The sequence below is a fragment of the Prionailurus viverrinus genome, chromosome B2 (genome assembly GCF_022837055.1).
Source record: "Prionailurus viverrinus isolate Anna chromosome B2, UM_Priviv_1.0, whole genome shotgun sequence".
NCBI classification, from domain to species: domain Eukaryota; kingdom Metazoa; phylum Chordata; class Mammalia; order Carnivora; family Felidae; genus Prionailurus; species Prionailurus viverrinus.
The window spans coordinates 54,485,664-54,500,011 of NC_062565.1; the positions used below are offsets into that span (position 1 = coordinate 54,485,664).

The 14,348-nt window shown below is 36.7% G+C and overlaps 1 protein-coding gene across 3 annotated transcripts in view; it reads left to right on the forward strand.

Annotated features, from left to right (window-relative positions):
* The window catches only part of ZNF451 (zinc finger protein 451), an 88,631-nt gene that overhangs the window by 22,195 nt on the left and 52,088 nt on the right, over positions 1 to 14,348 (forward strand). For all 3 annotated transcript variants that reach the window (XM_047858186.1, XM_047858188.1, XM_047858187.1), the window contains one exon: positions 10,814 to 10,939. In XM_047858186.1, coding sequence (XP_047714142.1) covers positions 10,814 to 10,939 — 126 coding nt within the window. The remainder of the gene's footprint in view (positions 1 to 10,813; positions 10,940 to 14,348) is intronic.

Below are 14,348 nucleotides of genomic sequence, written 5' to 3' on the forward strand. Positions count from 1 at the left end.
ATTTCTTCCGTGAAGCCCTGCCTTGTTCAGTATTGTTTCTAGAAAATGCTTTACAAAAGCAGATTTATTCTTTTAATTCTGTATTTCCTTTAACTTAATCTTGGCAAATATTTCTAGGAAAGTGACTTAATGGCAGTAAGAAGCTCAACTTTTGGGTGAGCAGATGAGTGAAGAGTAAAATGGAAAATCTGCCTGTATTTAATATTTTAAAAACATTTATTCATGAGACCTTAGAAAAGTTTTATTAAATGGATTATAGCCTGTTTTCTCAGCATTCAGTGCCAAGTCCAGTTCTTAACTACGAAAGGGGAGTTGGCAAGTATATGGCACTTGGCTTCTTAAACTATAATACACTGAAGGATTGAGTGAATGGTTCAAGAAATGGGCATTTGTAGATGAATTTTGAAAGAAAACCCACCTGTGAAATACAAGTTATAGTTAAAATTACTTTTGGGACATTGTTAGCTTTCTTGTGAATAAATATGTATATTTAGAAATTACCTTGATCATTGGAAAAGTTAAGAATGTTGCTTTCTATTTTTATATTCCAAAAAGAAAAACAGGATGGTCAGGTCTAGGCTAAATAAACTAGTATTTTTAATTTGACTAATTTAAGTACACTTAAAAGTACAAATGGGTATGGGTACTTCATAATTTTTTAAAGCATACATGTATTTTGCTTTTTGCTTTAAAACAGTAATGGTGTTTGACATCAAAACTGTAAAATACACTTTCCTGATAGCCCTTAAGTCTGTTGAATTGAATATGACTTACCTTAGTTATGATTAGTATCTTTTTCTGTTAGGTTTGGAAAATAATGTTATCTTGTCATTGGATTTCTTAGAGGAAAAATCTGGAGGAAAAGAAAAGTTAAATACAATTTACTAACAGATTATGTTGCTTCTAGATACAGAATTTCCATCTACCTTTATAAAGTATAAATGTTAAACTTCTATTTTTGTAAGGGATTAATTTAAACCAAATCTATCATTCTCAAACAAAAGAGTGAGATCCTCAGTTCTTTTTGTCTTTATGCTATCTTGTTTGTTAAAAATTGAAATTTCATGGGGCACCTGTGTGGCTCAGTCAGTTAAGTATCCTCCTCTTGATCAGGTTCAGGTCTTGATCTCAGGGTCGTGAGTTTAAGCCCCATGTTGGGCTCTGCACTGGGTGTGAAGTCTACTGAAAAAAAAATTGAAGTTCTGTAAATAATTTTATTACATGTGCTCACTGTAGAAATATTAGGAAATAGAGATAAAAAGGGAAAAAAAACCTTTCCAGACAGAAAGAAACAACTGCTATTAAGATTTGATTTATAGCTTTCTAGATTTTACTTAACATACTTTATTTAACAAAAGACAAAATTATTTTCACTTAAATACAAGTTAGGGAAAAAAGACATTGAAATATATATAGATGATAACTTCATCGATTGGCGGTATTGTGCCATTTTGTCATTAATTTGCCTATTTAATGATATTGTATGATTTTATAGTTCACATAGATGTTTCACATGAATGTTAGAAATTTTAATAGTATCCAGGAAATCTTAGCTCATTAAACTTGACTAGTAAGTGAAAGTATTAATTACTTTGGTGAAAATTTTGTCTAAATAGTAGTCACCCTGGATGTGACTCCTCATGATCTTTTATGATCAGGATTGTGAGTTCATGATCAAAACTAATTTGAAGCTCAACTGAACTGATTTTGAGGTGGTTATTGGCCTATAGCAAAAAGAAAAATCAGGATAGTGCAGCTAGTTTTTCAGAAGGCTAGATTTGTTTAATATGAGACTATTAAGGGAAATTTTAAAGGATCAGCCTGAGGTTGTGTCTTTACTCGTAAGAAATGGTGACCATTGATATTAGTTCCTTTAAAATGCCCTTACTTGGGGTGCCTGGGTGGTTCAGTCAGTTAAGGGTCCAGCTCTTGATCTCAGCTTAGGTCTTGATCTCAGGTTCCTGAATTTGAGCCCTGCATTGGGCTCCACGCTGGGCATGAGCCTACTTTAAAAAAAAAAAAAAAATGTCCTTAGTTGACAAAATAAGGGACTCCTATCCCAGGCTTTGCTTTTCCCTCTGCCCCCAGTTATGTTGACACATTGAATCCCATTATTACGGATTAGATGTCATAAGAGATTCTTCCTTTCCTGCCCAAGTTATACCTTACTTCTAGCTTGGAATTTTTGCTATAACTCAACTCTACTACATTAAAACATAAACATTTTGTCCTCAAAAACAAAAGAAGTCTTACTTTCACCTGTGCAGGCAGTCCTTGGAGATTTTGCAGGTTTGGTTCCAGACCACCACAATAGCACAGATGTTAAGTGTGCAGTAGTAGTATGTCTAAAAAAATATACATACCTTAATTTAAAAATATTGCTAACAAATGCTAACCATCATCTGAGCTTTCAGTGAATTTTAACCTTTTTTTCTCGTCTTGCCTCGATGATGATGGCTTCTGACTGACCAGGTTGGTGGTTGCTGAAGTTTGTGGTGGCTGTGGCAATTAATATAAAATTACAGTGAGGTTTGTTGCTTTGATTAAGTTTCAGAAACAATCTCTCAAGCGGGGTAATATTCTGAATCCTTTGTTGTCATTTCAGCAGTCTTCACAGCATCCTCACAAGAGTAGATTCTATTTCAGGAAATCTCTTTGCTCATTGATAAGGAGCTCCTCATCTATTCAAGTTTTATCATGAAATTACAGAAATTGAGTCACATCCTCAGGCTCTACTTCTTGCTAATTCCAGTTCTCTTGCTATTTCCACCACATCTGCACTTCCTTCCTTTTTCCCCGAAGTCTTGAACCCCTTAATGTCCTCCAAGAGGGTTGGAATCCATTTCTTCCAAACTCCTCTTAATATTGATATTTTGACCTCTTCCCATGAATCACAAATGTTCTTAATGGCCACTAGAATGGTAAATCTTTCCGGAAGGTTTTCAATTTTCTTTGCCCAAATCTCTCAGAGGAATCACTATGTATGGAACTATAGCCTTACAGAATAAATTTCTTAAATAATAAGACTTGCAAGTTGAAGTTGTTCCTCAATCCATGGGCTATAGAATGTGTGTTGTGTTAGCAGGCATAAAAACAATATGAATCTCACTGTGTATCTCCAACAGAGCTCTTGGATGACCAGGTGCATTGTCAGTGAGCAGTGATATTTTAAAGGAGTTCTTTTTCAGCAGTATGTCTCAACAGTATGCTTAAATTCAGTAAACCATGATGTAAACAGATGTGTTATCATCCTGGCCTTATTCCATTTATAAAGCACAGGCAGAGTAAACTTAGCATAATTCTTAAGGACCTTAGGATTTTAGAATGGTCAATGAGCGTTGATTCCAACTTAAAGTCACCAGCTGCATTAGCCCCTAACGAGAGTCAGCCTGTCCTTGGAAGTTTTGAAGCCATGCATTGACTTCTCTCTAACTATGAAAGTGCTAGATACTATCTCCTTCCATTAGAAGGCTATTTCATCCACATTGAAAATCTGTGGCTTAGTGTAGCCACCTGCTGCTTCCCTTTGCACTTCACTGTTCACTGAGACAGCTTTTCTTAAGCCTGTGAAAACAACTAGCTTCAAACTAGCTTTTCTTTTTCCTCACTTAACCCTTCACAGAATTGAAGAGAGTTAGGGCTTTGCTCTGGATTGGGCTTTGGCTTAAGGGAATGTTATGGTTACTTTGTTATGGTTGCTTTGATCTGTCCATACCACTAAAACTGTCTTCATATCAGCAATAAGGCTGTTTTGTTTTCCTATCATTCGTTTGTTCACTAGAGTAGTACTTTTAATTTCCTTTAAGAACTTGTCCTTTGCATTCACAACTTGCCTTTTTGGTCCAAGAGGCCAAGCTTTCAGCCTATCATGGTTTTCAGTATGCTTTCCTCACAGAGCTTAATCATTTCTAGCTATTAAAGTGATAAATTGTGCAACTCCTCCTTTCATCTGGACACTTAGTGGCTATCATCAGGTTATTAATTGGCGTAATTTCAATATTTAGGTCTCAGGGAGTAGGCCCAAGGAAAGAGAAAGCGACAAGGGAATGGCCAGTCAGTGGAGCAGTCAGACAACGTTTACGCAGTCTTTATATGTAGTTCATGGCACCCCAAAACAATTATAGTAGTAACATCAAAGATCACAGATCGGCATAACAAATACAATAGTGAAAAATTTTGAAATTTTGCAAGAATTACCAGAATGTGACAGGCATAAAGTGAGCAAATACTGTTGGGAAAATCACATCGATAGACTTACTGGATGCAGGGCTGCGACAAACCTTCAATTTGTAAACGTGGTATCTACGAAGCACAATAAAATGAGGTATGCCTGTCTGTGCTTAACTTTCATGGATATGTGTACTCAGATTTAACCCGTATTCTTAATCTGACTGCCATTTCTAGGACACAACTCAAATTTGCTTTGTATAAAACCCAAGTCTTAGATAAAAATCTAAAGAATATACCAGGGGATATAAGGAGTTCATAGTGTCCAGGGTGAGCAGAAACAGGATCACAGAGAGAGGCCATATTAGCCTGGCTTCTGAGGTTCTGGAACAGCTTTTCTTCCTGTACCCAGTGTGTCCCTTATTTTGTAACCTTCCGACTCCTGATCACCCACAGATTTTTTGTGTGTGTCAGACTGGGATTTTAACCATACCTCTGGTTCCCAATTAAAAAACAAACAATATTCTTCATAAATTTTTTTCCATGGTCCCCGAACTAGGATATGCCTTTTAACATTTTCTGACTTGACAACTTTCTTCTTAATTCTATGAAAACCCCACACAACTTCCCCAATGGGAGAGGAGAGGGTATGGAAGAAAAACTGATGCAGAGAATGATCTAAAATAGAGGCAAACAGACTCTCCCCCTCCCCAGTGTATCTCTTGAGACCATCATATTCTTCTCCCAAAAAATAACTGAGTGGGTAGCATTTTCTTGCAGATTATTTGCTGTAACCCTGGACTCAGTAGTATTCTTTAATAGTTTCTAATATGGAAGTTAATCCAGGGTGAGCACAGCAAGTGCTTCAAGAAAGATGGCTCTGAAGATCCTATAGCTGCTAACGTTTTATTCTTTTTGTTTTCTCTGTTTGGCTTAAAACAACAGAAATTTATTCTCTTACAGTTCTGGAGACTAGAAGTCTAAGTTTGGCCAGACCATGCACTCTCTGACCACTCTAGGGAAGGGTCCTCACCTCTCTCCTCACTTCTAGCGGTGGCCGGCAGTCCCTGGCTTGCAGTTTCATCACTCCTGTTTCTGCCTCTGTCTCCCATGACATTCTCCCTGCGTGACTTAGTCTCTTCATGTGGCATCATCCTCTCTGTGTCTTTATTCTTACCATTCTTACCTTTGAGAGCCAATTCCATTTCTAGCTTGAGAATTTACATATCTGAAAGTGTGACCATAGAGAAACTCTAAGGACCTAAATGCTTATTAATACTACAGGCTTTGGGGAAGATTGGCAAATCTGGCCTAAGAAGAACACTCCTAGAATTTTGTGACTTCACGTTAAATAACAATTCAGTATTTTGTCACTAATGGAATGGTGGAGACTCCCACACCTAAGAATATAGTGACCCCTTTTCATCTTAATTCTACAGAAACATTTAATACACTTTCGTCTATCCTGAAATGAGTTCACTTTCTGCCCGTGTTCCTGACAAATAACACTATAGTTTTGATTCTGCTTTTGAATCAGTAACAAGGTGGCCTGCAGTAAGTTTTTTTCCTCTTGCTTCTTTCTGATAAGTTAAAATATATTTCCGAACATATTGATTCTTTGAATTACCTGTTCTATTTTTGTGCAAAATAAGGTCTTCTGCGACCTAATAGGCAAAATCCCTAGTATGTGTTTTAATATCAGTCATCTTGTTTTTCCAGTGCATGTGTGTTTTCCCAGAACCATAGAAGTATGTAATTCAGTAAGATCTAGAGGCTGCCCCTCATCTTGAACCCCTAAAAATGGAAATTCAAAGGATTTGGCTTCCTGGAGTGAGTGTGTGTTCATAAATAACCCATTACTCATGCCTGGCTTAAACCAGCAACCGTGATCCCCAAACCTAAGTTGTGATGGAAAAATATATGAGTATCATCCCCTGCCTCATATAATTAATTTTTGTCATTTTAAATGGCAGAAGTTTCAAAGTTGAAGTTCACTCTTTCTCTGGCTGCCATTCATTCCTTTTTAGCTACTCCTAGCAGATTGTCTTTCATATCTACTTATGTGCTTTCAATATAGGTAGCCAGAGGTGGGGTTTTTGGGGCTTGGGGTTTGTTTTTTGTTTTTTATTTTTAAGAAGAAAATAGAAACTTTCCCCTTTGAGGAAAAGAAGGAAAATAAATTCAAATGTCTTTTGTTTTCAGTATCAGAGCTGTTAGGTCTTTTGAGTCCTTCAAAGTCATGAAAGATTAAATAAACAGATCAGAGTTAGCTGGGAATCACAGAAGTAATCTTTTGATTGATATAGTCAGCTAGTTCATTAAGTGTTAACGTAGGCTACTGATAACTAAATATAGGAAAAATAATTTTAGCAAACAATAATACCAACAGTCTTTGTTCTCCAAAAGGTAATGTTCTAGGACTAGAGACTAACTTTAGAATGAGGTTGAAGAGATCTAAACAAATGTATAAGTGCTGATTAAAGGTACTAAATAATTTATCTTCCTAGCTTATGAGTATAGTTTTAATGGAGTAAAATTCTTACCTATATTTTGTGACTAATGGATTACTAAAAATTTTTCCCGTTGGATATATAATCTGTTTCAGACTTTAATTTTCAGCTAGTTTTCTGCCCAGCATATGTTCAAAAATTTTAAGTTTATTTATTTATTTATTTATTTATTTTGAGGTAGCACACAAGCAGGGGAGGGCCAGAGTGAGAGGAGAGATCTCAAGCAGGCTCCACACTGTTAATGTGGAGCCAGATCAGGGTTTGAACTCACAAATCATGAGATCATGACCTGAGCTGAAACCAAGAGTCAGATGCTTAAACCAACTCAGCCACCGAGGTGCCCCGAGAGTATATTTATAATTTATAATGTAAAGCAGAGAATCCTTAATTGTGCTTTAAAGGAAACTTCAAGAAGAATAAATATTATGTAAAATCTTCCTGAGTGAGTGTAACTTCAGAAGTATTTCAGAATGGTTATTTTGTAGTGGCCTAGGAAAAAGTAAAATGATAGTGAACCATCAATTCAAGGGTAGTTCTTCCTGCATTAGAATTACCTTAATCCAGAACATGGCCTTCTTTCTGTCCCCAGAATTGTGATCCAACAACATATTTTTATAGGTAAACCCTAATTTATACCTTGTCTACCTTGTGTTCATGTGACCTTGGTTTACTTAACCTTCCAAACACAACTTTTACTAGAGTTTAAAACCTAAAAAGTGTATCTGTTAGGAAAACTAACATACTCTAGGCCCATGTTTGATTATCATTAACTTCCTTAAATTAAAAAATTCTTTTAGAATCTACTCTAGATTTCCTTCTCAAGGTAGTATTTACATTTTAAATAAAGGGGTATTATTTTGTCTTCCCAAAGAGTAAATTTTTGTTTTTAAGACAGGTAAAGATGTCTTTACTAAAGGATCAGAGCTCTGATAAAGATTTTTGTGACTCTTTTTCTAATAAGCTGCATTGTTCTATGCCTTGTAAAAGAATATTTTGGTGAAGTTAGGAGAATGTCATCTATTACCTGGTACAAGGGTATATGTAGGCTGGCCAAGTGGTCAGAAGTCAGCTGGAACTACTTGTACCCAAAGTGATTCTGTGAGCATTTCTTGTTGCAAAGATGCAGCTTCATATTGAAAATACCATTTTGACCTTTTCATGTATACTCACTTCAGTGTAACTTTTGTGTACTTGGAAAGTCACACTTGATGTTTGACATGGTTGATGATGCAACTCTATCCCACTGTAGATAAAATTTGGGTTGCACATAAATGACTGATTTGCCTACAGAGTGATACAGAGTAACCCAGTCTTTCTAGTAGAAAAAAAACTTAATAGACTTTATTTTGGGGGGAAGTTTTAGGTTTACAGCAAAACTGGGAGGAAGATACAGAGATTTCCTGTATACCTCCTGCCCCTGCACATGTACAGCTTCCCTCATTATCAACATCCCCCAGCATAATGATACATTTGTTATAGTGAGTGAACCTAGAGTGACACATCATTATCACTAAGTTCATAGTTTACTAGGGCTCACTATTAACGTACATTCTGTGAGTCTATAAAAATTTGTGATAACAGGTGTCCCCTTTATAGTATCATACAGAATAATTTTACTGCCCTGCAAATCTGTACTCTGCCAGCTCATCCTCCCCTCTCCTCAACCCTGGGCAACCACCGATCTTTTTTACTATCACCATAGTTTTGCCTTTTCCAGAATGTCATATAGTTGGAATCATACACTATGTATAGCCTTTTCAGATCGGCTTCTTTCATTTAGTAATATGTATTTAAATCTCCATGTCCTTTCATAAACTGATGACTTTTTTTTTTTTTTTTTTTGTCGACTCATTTCCTTTCAGCACTGATATTCTATCATCTGGATGTTCCACAGTTTATCCATTCACCTACTAAAACACATATTGGTTGCTTCCAAGTTTTGGCATTTATGAATAAAGCTGCTACAAATATCTAATTACACAGGTTACTTCACCCCTAACTACTATATATTTGCGTGTTCGTTTTTTATTTTTTTTAATTATTTATTTTGAGGGAGAGCACTAGCAGGGAGGGGCAGAGAGATTAGGAAAAAGAGAGTATCCCAAGCAGGCACCACACCAGCAGCACCGAGCCCAATACAGGGCTCAAACTTCTGAAACTGGGAAATCATGACCTGAGCCAAAATCAAAAGTCAGATGCTTAACCTACTGAGCCACTCAGGTGCCCCTGCATGTTGTTCTTTAAGAAAGATCATGTCATCTGTGAACAAAGAGGATTTTATTTCTTGATTTCTGGTTTGTCTGGCATTGATTGGGGGAAATTTTTAGTCATTGCATAAAGTTTTCTGTTCTTTCTTCTCGTATTTTTTTTATGTATGTGTAACATCTTTTGTAACAATTCTTGGATATTCCATTTTGTGGGTTTTTTTGGTCTTTGTTTTGTTTTTTAGTTTTGGGAGTTTCTGTGGCCGTATTCTCAAGCACAGAGATTCTTTCCTCGGCAGTGTACAGTCTACTAAGGGCACTGTCAAAGGCATTCTTCATTTCTCTTATAGTGTATTAGATCTCTACCATTTCTTTTTGATTCTTTCTTAGGATTTCTCTCTCTCTTACTTACATTACGCATCTGTTCTTTCATGTCGTTAATCATAGTTGTTTTGAATTCCTGATCTGATCATTCTAACATCCTTGCCGTGTCTGCCTTTCTGTGCTTGCTCTGGCTCTTCAAACTGTGTTTTTTGCCTTTTAGTGTTCCTTATAATTTTCGGTGGAAAGGTAGATAAGATGTGTTAGGTAAAAGGAACTGTGGTAAATGGGCCTTTATAATGTGATAGTAAAGAATGGGGCGTGGTAGCACTGTATAGTCCTGTTATTAAGTCTCTGTCTTGTTGAGCCTGTGCCCCTGGACTGTGACCTTCAGCAGTGCTTCTCATTCCCTTCTTTCAATCGGGAAGGATGGCTAGTGTGGCCTGAAATTGGGTATTTCCCTTTCCCTCATGTGGAAGGCTAAGTGGAGCTAGATTGGGTCTTTCCATTTTCCCAGGTTGGTTAGGTTCTGATAAAACTCCTACAAGGTTACCTTCTGGTAAAATAGTTGTTGGTGAGGGCAGACCTTGTTAAGAACAGAATGTTCTGGCATATTTCAAAATGTTTACTTTTCCTCTCCCCCTGCTGGAAGCATGAAGGGATTTTTCTCCAGTGTTTACTGTGAGAACCTGGTAGAACTCCTTGGAGGTAAACTCACAAAAGTGTGAGGGCTCTCCATGACTGGGTCATTCTGCGGTTGTTAACTCTTAGAATTATCCCACTGAGCCTCTCGCAATCCATCAGTTACAGTTGAGGTTTTTTGCCTTTATTGCTTCCTGCTGAGGTTTCCACTCATGGGTTTTTGCTCCATTTACTTGGGATTCTCTGTATTTGCCCCCTGTCTTTTTTGGAGTACCAATTTATACTGTGACCTCACTTCTCTGGTGGATCTAAGAAGAGTTGTTCACTTTTGGTTTTTTCAGCTTTTTACTCGACAGAATGAAGTGATAGCTTATAAGCTCCTTACATGTTGGACTGCAAACTGGAAGTTAGATCTATTTTTTTAATCAATAATTTCTCTTAAATAAATATTGTTCTGGCATTGCTGAAAAGCCAGAATCAAGGATGTTTGTACTGTTAGACCATTTAGAGGTGGACTAATGGCTTAATGGCATTACCTTATAGATCAGAAGAACAAAGCAACACCAAACTCTTCAATATCCAGATGATTGTAAAGTAAATAAAGATGATAAATTGTCCTTAGAAGCTAGTTTATCTAACTTTCAGAAAATGAAAGATGTTGGTGGATAATTGACCTATAAAATACTACATGAAATACATAATACACAAGACATGTTCTTAGAAATTTGCTGATGATAAAAGTAAATTTTTCTTGAGTGCCTGGCTGGTTCACTCAGAAGAGCATGTGACTCTTGATCTCAGAGTCATGAATTTGAGTACCATGTTGCGTGTAGGGATTACTTAAAGAAATAAACTACAAAAAAAGGTAAATGGTTCTTTAGTACAATAACGCTTTGATAAATGGATTCGTTATCCCAAGGCTTGTTTTGTTAGTTAAAAAAAAAATGAAAATGTTTTTTTCAATTATAGGATAATGTTAAGCATAAAGACTATATTGACCATCAGAAGGATAAAGTTGCTTTAACTCTGGCTCGTCTAGCCCGCCACGTCGAAGTGGAGAAACAGCAGAAAGAGGAGAAGAATAGAGCATTCAGGGTATGTGGTTGGTGTTTTTTAGTTGGTGTTTTACCAAATTATAGAATTGTTTAGAATACAATTGTAAAGAGAAACTTGTCATCAAAAAATGTGTAATTGAATCCAGTTCAGTATGGACTCTAGATAGCTCATTAGTAGTAATTCATAATAACTTTTTATATCTCTGTCTTTAGTTTGTTAGATTCTGATCATATATGTATACAGGAGAAAAAATTGACTGCGCTTTATTTTTGGGAATTAAAAATCATGGGATTTCTTACAGCAGATAAGCAATTAAGGGTTTCTGATTACTATATCACAAGGGTGAAAAGAGTTTATTGGTGCTTTCATAGATATAAGCTATTAAAAGAAAGGTTATTAGAAAGCTATTAAAAGAAAGGTTTTTCTACTAAATAGAATCAGACCGCTTTCTCAAACTTGAGCCTGTCCCATGGGGCGCCTGGGTGGCGCAGTTGGTTAAGCGTCCGACTTCAGCCAGGTCACGATCTCGCAGTCCGTGAGTTCGAGCCCCGCGTCGGGCTCTGGGCTGGTGGCTCAGAGCCTGGAGCCTGTTTCCGATTCTGTGTCTCCCTCTCTCTCTGCCCCTCCCCCGTTCATGCTCTGTCTCTCTCTGTCCCAAAAATAAATAAACGTTGAAAAAAAAAATTTTTTTTTTAAAAAAAATAAATTAAAAAAACAAAAAACAAAAAAAACCTTGAGCCTGTCCCTTCAGATTAAATCTATTACTAAAAGGAAGGAATTTTGAATCAGGTTTGTCAAAAAGCTGCTATGTGGAAAATGAAGCCTAATTTAGAATATCTAATGATGTAAATCTTTTTCGTCACTTGCTTTAGAAGGCCCTGGATGAATTACTTAAACAACCCCTCAATACTGAGGCACTTGGCTGGCTCAGTCGATGGAACATGTGACTCTTGATGTGAGCATCATGAGTTTGAGCTCCATGTTGAGGGTAGAATTTACTTTAAAAAAAAAAAATTTTTTTTTTTTTTTAATAAAAATTAAAAAAGAATCCCTCAGGGCTGACAAATGTCTGTTAGGAGTAGAAAGTTGATGAGTTAGGTAAATAAAGCTTCATACTAGGACTTTGGCAATGGAAATTGAGGGGTGCCTGGTTGGCTCAGTCAGTATAACATGCAACTCTTTTTTTTTTTTTTTTTTTTTTTTTGAGAGAGAGAGAGTGACAGAGCACACATATGTAAGGGAGAAGGGCAGAGGGAAAGCAAGAGAAAGAATCTTAAACAGGCTCCATGCTCAGCACAGAGCCTAATGTGGGGCTACATCTCACAACTGTAAGATTGTGACCTGAGCTGAAATCAGGAGTCAGGCCCTTAACCAACTGAACCACCAAAGCACTCCTACAACATGCAACTCTTGATTTCAGAGTCATGAGTTCAGGTCCCATATTGGATGTAAAGCTTACTTTAAAAAAAAAAAAAGAAAGAAAAGAAAAATTGAAATCATGGCACTGCCAGCGGCTTGTTTGGGTTTCAGCAGGTCACTTAGCTTTTATAGACTTTGTACTTTAATTTGGTAGGGATAGAGTTGGAGATAATCTCCCAGGTTGGGATAAGCACTATGACTTTATAATTTTAACATCTGTGTTTTGATTGCTTGTCCATTGGTTATCTTAAAGGAATTTGTATATTTCTAGCCTCTGTTTTCGTATCTCCTAATTTGGTATAGAATAAATTAATATTCTTTACATTTAGAAATAGATTTGTTTGGGGACTTTTACTTCATAATGTAATACCAGTTAAACTAGTGCATAGTATTCTAGTTGTATGTTTAAAATGTTTAATGCATAGAGATATAAAAAAAAATAGGATCATTTCTTTCCTGGCAGAAATAATAATCAATTTTAAGGAAGATTTTTTTTCCCCAAAACTATGTTAAATGTATTGTTTATGGGTCATGGGGAAAATCTTGAGAGAGGGGTGATTTGCAAGCTGTCCTTTTCCACAGATTTCCTGAATGATGCTAGCTTCTTTTCCCAGGCAGTGTTCCCATATGGATAATAAAGCGTCTGTGATGAGTTCAGAATCTTATAGGCACTATGATAATTGGTGCTTTTCTCAAGGGTGGTTTCAGCTTCTACCCATATAAATGCTGATTTATTCTGTTAAAGACTTTACCTCAGCATTGAATGAACTTCTTGAAATTGTGAGATTCTTGTTTAATCAGTTGTGAAGAATAAATGTATCGAAATTTCTTTTTTCTTAAAATTTCTTTTTTTTTTTTTTTCAAGTTTATTTATTTTGGGGAGGGGGAGGCAGAGAGAATCCCAAGCAGGCTCTAGCACGGAGCCAACATGGAGCTCAAACCCACCAACCATGAGATCATGACCTGAGCCAAAATCAAGAGTCAGACGCATAACCAGCTGAGCCCCAGGTGCCCCGAGATTTCATTTTCCTTTTTTTTCTTTCTTTCTTTTTTTTTATGTTTATTTATTTTTGAGAGAGAGACAGAGCGAGAGTGGGGGAGGACAGAGAGAGAGAGAGGGACGCAGAGATTTCAAAGCAGACTCTAGGCTCTGAGCTGTCAGCACACAGCTGGACATGGGGCTCAAACCCGCGAACCTTGAGATCATGACCTGAGCCACCCAGGTGCCCCTAAGATTTCATTTTCTAAGGGAGAAAGTAACACAGATGCTTTAGTTCACTGCTTGCTATCCATTCATGATTTTTTAAAATTTGGTTTCCTGTATAGATAACTTCTTTTTTGTTTTAACTAGATGACAGAAAACAAAAATAAACTACCCAGAAAGGAAGATAATGAAACGAAAATAAAAATAACTGTTGAGGAATTTTAGTGGATTATAACTCTGACTAAAACTAGATATAGTAGAAAATATCTTCCAACTATTCTTAGGCCTTTGTGAATTATTGATATTTTACTATTAAGGTGAATTGCTCATCTTTTGTGATGGAGTGGTTTTATAGAAAAAAAGAAAATTCATTAAAACCTTCACTGCATATGGGGTACCTGGCTGTGTCAGTCAGTAGAGTGTGCAACTCTTGATCTCAGGGTCATGAGTTCAAGCCCCGCTTTGGGTGTGGAGCCTACTTAAAAAGAAATTTTAAAAAATCTTGGGGCACCTCAGTGGCTCAGTCGATTAAGCATCCCACTTTTGGTTTCAGCTCAGTTCATGATCTCATGGTTCATGGGTTCACACCCCACATGGAGCTCTGTGCTAATAGCGCAGGGCCTGCTTAGGATTTTCTCTCCTGTTCTCTCTACTCTCTCCTACTTGTGTGCAAACACCTGTGCTCTCGTGCTCTCTCAAAGTAAATTTCAAAATCTTCACTAGATAAATTACTTTCAGAGATAATGTTGTGTTGACTAGTTGACCAGCTACCAGCTTTGCTTGTGGCTATACTGTAAGAGTTAAGATGACTTACAAAAAGGGGTA